Genomic DNA, 7,853 nt, shown 5'->3' with positions numbered 1-7,853 from the left:
AGAAATTCTTCACAACCGGCAGACAGATACCTCTCAAGCTCTCCTCATATCTCCTCTCTCCACTTCTTGTAGCCGGGCTGGGCCGAGCCAGGCCCAGACAGCCACTCAGCAGGAGGCCAGAAGGTGAGGGCCGCAAGGCCCACAAGGCTCACACCTGCCCTTCTCTGCCCCTGCTTCTTCTTCATTACTTCTTTTTTTATTATTATTTTATTTTCTCCTTTTAAAATATGTTATTACAGAGACATTATTATCACCAACTGGCTCAGCCCTGGCCAGCAGCCACCCCCAAACCCCCTCCCCCAGCCAAAAACCAGCACAGGCATATAGACCACTGACCCTGCAGAAGAGACAGAGGCAGAAGCAGGTACATGAAGCTAGGGATGGGAAAGAACCAGGCTGAAGAGTTTGGGGCAGTTGAGGGTTGAGAAATAGAAATGTCTAGAAACATCTAAGCCCTCTAATTAGGCTTTTGGCCAGCCTAGAAGCCAATGGACAGCCTCTCCTGTGCTTTTTATCTTCAGTGTCTGGGAAATGTGAAGACAAACCTGCTGCTGCTGTTATGTCCTCTGAAGGGTCAACCCAAAGAAGTTTGTGCTGTAGTTCTAAAAGCTCCAAGGTGTTTGATTGCTTTTACACAGACCTTTCATGGATTGCTAAAGTACCAGACAATGCAGACCCCAAGTTGAAAAATGAGTATTAATGCAACTCGGAGCTTTCTGGACACTATCTCCTGTGGCTTCTTTTCCACACTTTTCCAAAATACTTATGATTGGCCTTTAATCCTACTTTTCATATTTTAAAATTGAAACTCCATTAGAAATACGGGTGCAAAACACAGGTCCACATGCAGCTAGAGCATCTCAGCCTTATCCAAAGATGCACTTGGTCTCTTTCACACCACGGTGTCAATTGCCACACTCTTTTCTTTTTTTCTCACTGTCTCTCTTGCCTTGAGTATTGGAAACCAAAAGTTGACCTGAAAAAAAAAAAGATGCTATGATCGTAGTATTACTGAGTTAGAGGTCACTCAAACACTAACATCCTATACAATTAGTATTGAGGGCTATTTAAAAAAACCCACACAAAACAAACGATAAGTGTCTGCAGCTATCTATCTAGATTTGCTATAAGTATATATATGCATGTGTGTTTGTTATTTCCACTAGTGTACATATATGTATGTATACAGAGTGAATGTTTTTGCAGGCAAAAAGTTCTGTTTCCTAATGGTATTTGCAGTTGCACTCCCACTTTGTTTTAAAAAAGAAATCTGTCACCTTCCATTTTGCTAAGCAACAACTGAACATCTTTCTCAACATCAAGAGGCTGCTCACATTTGCCATCTAGATTGCAGGAATACCTGTTGTGCTGGAGGTCCTTTTCACATGTTCATAAAAAACAACTTTATTTTCTGGAGAGCTCTAAGTCTGAGGAGTATTTTCTTGCCAGCACATGGTTATTTGAGTGCACCTGTGTCATGTTTGATGCATGTGTGTTGAAGGACAAAACAAAACAATTATATGATCTAAGCAACTTGTCTATGGCCTCTGTGCAGGAGAGCACTGGGGGAAGTCTGTTAGCACATAATTGAAGTTAACAACTGTTAAGTATTTCCTGGATCTGGCTACCACCCTGAGAAAGGAAGATTATTTTTTTTTCCCCTAAAGCTGATGGCTTACCGTTCTAGCAAACATATTCTTCCCAGTTTTATCTTGTAGCTTTGTTCTTTTCTTGAGTAATTTTGTATGCAAATAATGCATCCGTTTCATCTCAGTGTCAGGATAAAATGAAGTTGCCACGAGTATTTTAAGTTGGGTCAGAAGGCCAGAGAATAACCCAAAAATTATTAAGAAGAAGATGATCATTCCAAGCTGGATCCATGTAGTGGAGAGAGCGAGCTCTGGCTGAGGGATGCAGTCATGCTTAAATAAAGAGATCTTGAAAGGATCAGTCTTTGCAATATGCTCTCTCATGCCAATGATAAACCTGTTCTCATTCCTCTGCACAAGAAAAGGGGAAAAAAACGTTGATTATAATACCGATCACCTCATTCCTTAATATTTCTCCTATTAGACATTCAGATTTACAAAGGACCATAAATCATCTAGTCCATCCAGAGTTTATATATGCTATGCTCATAACAATATATTTATTGTCTATTTATAAATGTTTCAGATTTCAGAATTTCCTTTATTTCAGTGTACCTCCATTGCCTCTTGTCCCTGCACTGGGCACCACTGAGAAGAGTCCATCTCCTCTTTCTTACACCCACCCCCCATCAAGTATTTATACATACTGATAAGATCCTCCTGAGCCATCTCTTCTCCAGCCTGAATGGCCTCAGCTCTCTCAGTTTCTCCTTGTATGACAGATGCTCCAGTCCCTTAATCATCTTCTTGACCCTTTACTCAGCTCAGTCCAGGATAGGCCTCTCTTGTACTGGGTCTCATCAGTGCTAAGCAGAGGTGAAGGATCACCTCCCTCAGCCTGCTGACACTGCCAGTCCGTTGGTCCCCAACACGTAGAGTACATGGAGTTATTTCTTCCCAAGGACTGCAAGACATGGCATTTTCCTTTGCTGAGCATTTTAAGTTTCCTGTCAGACCAATTCTCTAGCCTTTTCAAGTACCTCTGAATGACAGCACAACCCGCTGGTGTTTCAGCCACTCTTCCTAGTTTTGCATTATCTGCAAACTTGTGTGGCTACAATCTATTCCTCTTTTCAAGTCATTAATGAAGAGGTTAAATAGTATACGTTCCAGTGTCTACTCCTGGGGACATCAGAAATTACTTTGAGCCACTGATCAGAACCTTTTGGGTCCAGCAGTTCAGCCAGTTTTCAGTTCATCTCTCTCCTTGTGTATCTAGCCCGTGCTTCATCAGTTTGTCAGTGAGGATGTTGTGGAAGACAGCGTTGGAAGTCTTAATAAATGCACAATGAGGATCCACTGTTCTTCCTTCATCCACCAATCCAGTGATTGTTCATAGAAGGCTGTCAGGTTGGTCAAGTATGACTTAGCCTTTATAAATCCATGGTGAATATTCCTAATAGCCTTCTTGGCTTTCCACATGTTTGAAAATGGCTTCCATGATTATATTCTCCATTACCTTTCCAGAGACAAAGCTGAGGTTGACCAGATTGTAGTTCCCTGGCTCCTCCTCCTTGCCCTTCTTGAAGATGGGAGTGACATTTGTCTCTTTCCAGTCCCCAGAAACCTCTCCCAAGCACCATGACCTTTCAAAGATAATCAACAGTGGCCTCACAGTGACATTCAGGCAGGCCCCTCAGCACCTCTGTGTGCCTCTCATCAGGTCCCATGGCCTTACTTTGTTTAAATGTTCCCTAACCTGATCCTCCTCCACCAAGGGTAAGATTTCCTTGCTCCAGACTTGCCCTCTGATCTCAGAGGCTTGCAATTCCTGAAGGCTGGTCTTCCTAGTTCAGGCAGAGCTGAAGGTGACATTGACTACTTTGGACTTTTCCATGTCCTTTGTCACCAGGACCTGTACTGCACTTAGCAGTAGATCCACATTTCCCCAGGTCTTTCTTTTGCTGCTGATAGACCTGTAGAAGCCTTTTGTGCTGCCCTTTGCCTGCCTCACCTCATTCAGCTCCAGGTGGGCTTTGGCTTTCCTGACCCCATCCCTATACAATCAGACAGTGTCTCTGTATTCCTCCTGGGCCCCTGTCCCTGCTTCCACCTCCTCTATGCTTCTTTTTTATGTTTGAGCTTTGTCAGGAGCTCCTTACTCATCCATGCTGTCCTCCTGCTGCCTTTGCTTGATTTAGTTGGAATGAATACTTCTTTACCAGGGAGTACGTGACTTTTGAATATCAACCAGCTTTCCTGAACCCTTTTTCTTTCAAGGACCATATCCCAGAGGACCAGGACCATTTCACATGCTGATTTGGTAAAGCTAGATCACAGCTGCTGTGCAGCAGCAGGGTTTATATGAGGTGTATGCATGCATAGCAATCTGCCTCCTCAATGTATCTCACATTAGACTGACTGGCCAGATGATGAAACCCTCTCTGCTTTTATACAGGAATCTGCCCTCTCCAGGATGGATCTGACTTGCTATAAATGTCCTGATCGCACAGTTACAGTGAATCTAGTGGCTTTTGCACCTACGTTCCTAAAAGAAAGTTCAGGTAACAATTAGAAGTTGGCAGCCTCTGGGAAAAGTAGTTTGCCACTGATACAATATGGGAACTTTTAGCTTCTGTCTGCCATACAGATACTGAATTTTTCTACTCTTTCTTAAGATAAAACTGGACAATAATTTAATTTATATGCCAGGGAGGATTTTGATATTTTGATACACAAAACAATATATCATCATCTATATGATGTATGAAAGCATGATAGAATTTGACCAGCAACTTGACTTAATTTCTGCTAATTTAATGAGTAGTTTACATTAGCCTGAAGTGCTCCTGTTCCTCCAGGATGCTGTGCACTACCTCTCCTTTCCCCTTCACGGTTCAGTCCCAACCAGATGAACATCCCGTGACACACTGAGACCACCAGTCTGCCACAACACCGTGTAAGCAAACCTGCAATGGTTTAGCTGTGTGTCATAGAAAATGTGATTTGGCTGAAGAAGCCAGCTCAGAGGTTAAATGTGTCACATATGGAAAAGTGAGAATGAGAATCTCTCTGCCAAAGACTGTACATCCTGTTCTGTTTGCTTCTAATTTCAAGCAATGCACTTATTGCTTTGCTCACTTCAATAATCTTACTCTGTGGAATTTCTTTTGGCTAGGTGAAGTTTTGGGGGACAGGGAGAAATGGGAACGAATTCTCATTATTGTGAGCTCTAAGAGGAAATAATAGAAAATGTTGAGTAAGAAAAAACTGACAGAAAAAAGAACATATCATATTGTACTAAGAGTCAAGTATCTCTTTGAAATCTTTTTATCTTGAAAGTGTCAAAGGGTCATATGCTTTTGGGAGAAGTTTTAAGCCTGATCTTGCAAGCTATCAAACTGAAGAGCTTTCCTGTGCCTGTACAACATCACATGGGTCACATGCTCCAGTGATTAAATCTCCAGCTTTGGAAGTATTCACAGACAAGACCCTGATCAATCTGATCTGACTCTGAAGTTGGCTCTGTTTTGAGCCTGAGGTTGGTCTAGATGGCCTCCAGACATCCCTTCTAACCTAATTACTCTATAGTTCTCTATGCCACTGCTGCTCCTGCTAGAAGGACCTTGAGATTTCAGCAACATGTTATTATTTTGCATGTATACAGCCATGCTTTTTTAAATGATGAGCTCCTCACACTACTGAGCTAAAGAAAAGTAAGCACCTCTTATGTCAGTGTCACGGTGGCATTTTTACTGTAAAAGTGGCACTTCACAAATGTCAGCATTGTGAGTTTCCAGTTTTAGGCTTACAGTCTTGCCCATACATATAAATGGAGGAATTACCTATATTTACCATTCTCTACAAATATGATGACACTTTGGAAGGTGCAAACAACTCTCTGCTTCCATCCAACACATGTATCTGTAAAGGCAATGGCCCTTTTTGAAACAAATGATAATGCTATGAACAGAACGGATGGCTCATTTGCTGTATGTCTGCTCCTGCAGCTACTGAAGATTAAGGGAAAGTTTTCAACACTAAACTAAGAAATATAAAGTACTGGTAAGTACTTACTTGCTGAAAGAGGCTGAGTTGAATCTCTAGATCTGGTACTTCTTGGAGATGTTTATTCACAGAAATAATTAACCAATAAAACAAATAATCTACTGCAGAAAACAAAAGCCAGATGCAAAGATGAATAATTACAGGGAGAAAAAAATACTGCATGTTTTTTCTGTCCTTCCTTGTGAGGCAGAAAGATGGGATTGTCACATAATTTTTTCTTTCTTTTCTGTTAAGTGGCAGAAGACAGGGCTTTTGCTGTTGTTTTTGGTGCTCATCAAATGCAATGAATTGTTTTGTAATATAAGTATTCTTAAATTTGGCACTGTGAGAGCCCAGAAATTTTTTAATAAAAAGGCCAGTTCCAAAAGAAGCTAGAAGAATCCCCACTATAGGCAATACTTTCTGGCCTATGTAGGGCAGTATAGTAAGCATAAAAGATAACTGGTTAGCAACTCTCTGGATTTCCTGCTTTGTGTCATTTAGCTCTTGTTTCAATGCATCATCTGAAATTGAATAAGATGGTGTGAATTCATGATTTAGGAACACTATAGGTTTAGATAGTTCAGTGGAAAGCTTGACCACGTCATAAATCCATTTTACTGCCTCAACATAATATTTTATCAAGGCAAATTGCTCATACTCTAAATGACAGGTTATACTGTCTGCCAGAACCTTCAAGTTGTGAAAAATATTTTGGATGTTGCCAGCGACCACAACACCTGTGCCAGCAGTAATAAGAGCATTCCTGCCTTTTTGCAGTCCACAAGAAAGAAGAAACAGGACACTAAAACAGCGCAGGTGCTTGAAACAGGAAAGCGCGATAGAAAGTGAGATCCAGATGAATCCAGAAATCAGTAAGGGACCCAAAGTGTGGTGTGTCAGGGAGAAGTGCATGGCAAGGCATAAGAGAAAGCTTGCGAGGAAGCCAACTGCAGAGCAAACTGCGAAAAGTTGCATCAGATACTTCCAGCCAGGCTTCCTTTCGGATATAAAAATTTCCCAGGCATTCTGGGCTATCGAGACAAATGTTCTCATTTTCTTCTGATTGTTGCTGACACTGCGATAGCTCAAACTAAAAAGAGAGGAAAACAAAAATACAGTTAGTTACGGAGTCCTGCTATTGACAGTTATGTGCTTTTAACTGGCTGGTCAATACTTCTTAACATTGCAAAAAAAATGCAGATCTGCCTCACATGGGGTCTGAATTGCACTGCATGAGACCCAGACCTTCGTCCCTGATATCATATATCTAAACATCGAATAGATGACTCTAAAAGGTATTCTATCTTTTTTTTCAAAGTATTTTTGTCCTTCTACTTTTTTGTACACTTTCATTTCTCATTTGCTATATAGGCACAGCGGTTCATATGGACATATATGTGTGTGTGTATGCATGAGGAGAGAATGAAAGGGACACAAAGCTTCCGGTAGCACCCAGTACTTCCTGACAGGCACTAGCTTTGCTTTACAGGGGCATTGGGAAGGGAGAGATGGGAGCATGGAAACTTCCCATTGGTACTCTGATGCAGGAGAGCATGGATTGACCCTCAGGGAGCAGCCAGAGCAGCTGCCAGGGAAGGAGGAATGGGTGCCACAGTACGTACACTCTGCCCAGGGATGGGGAATGAAGCTCTTTTCTCAGCTGCAGGCAGTTCAGTACAGAGGGAAGAAAGTGTGTCTCAGAGGCATCATTCCTTCTTTGGGTCTCTCCTGGGATAGTGCAGCTATAAATTGGCCCATATACAATTTCAAGCCTAATTCATTGTACTTGTCACCATCTCTCCTGCCTCCAGCATGCCCATGCAGTAAATTACAGAGTATTTCTGTGAGATTCAGTTCAGTTTGATGGAAGACAGTCCAGTGCTCACGTCTTTCCTACTTCTTTTACAATATAATATTTATAGTGCAATTTGTTCAAAGAGACAAGATAACTTTACATGCATATTAGCCTTTTAACACACTAGAACAAATGAGACGCTAATTAAATAAAATAAACTGTTGCAATATTATCTTACAATAGGGAACAGTTGTCTTCACAAATACATCCTGAAGATATTACTTTGTCTTTCATTTAGCTTGAACACAGCAGGTAGCCAGGAACTAAACTATTATTTTTTATTCATACTGTATTTTATTGGTATTTAACTTTATGAATTCTGCTAGCATTCACTGCACCATTTTCCCCTTCCTCTCAAT

General features: G+C 41.4%; 1 protein-coding gene across 1 annotated transcript; it reads right to left on the bottom strand.

Annotated features, from left to right (window-relative positions):
- Positions 1-310: 310 nt before the first annotated feature.
- DCSTAMP (dendrocyte expressed seven transmembrane protein) lies at positions 311-6,698 on the bottom strand. The gene is made up of 3 exons (XM_086742528.1): positions 5,667-6,698; positions 1,680-2,000; positions 311-976 (listed from the first exon to the last, which is right to left on the bottom strand). Exons 1-3 carry the CDS (start codon positions 6,690-6,692, stop codon positions 893-895), a joined length of 1,431 nt encoding a protein of 476 aa, XP_086598654.1. The 5' UTR covers positions 6,693-6,698; the 3' UTR covers positions 311-892.
- Between the last annotated feature and the right edge of the window lie 1,155 nt (positions 6,699-7,853).

This window comes from Chlamydotis macqueenii, chromosome 2 (genome assembly GCF_036417535.1).
Source record: "Chlamydotis macqueenii isolate bChlMac1 chromosome 2, bChlMac1.mat, whole genome shotgun sequence".
Lineage (NCBI taxonomy): Eukaryota > Metazoa > Chordata > Aves > Otidiformes > Otididae > Chlamydotis > Chlamydotis macqueenii.
Note: the sequence above shows the minus strand (reverse complement) of the source record. Positions and strands in the feature narration are given on the sequence as shown.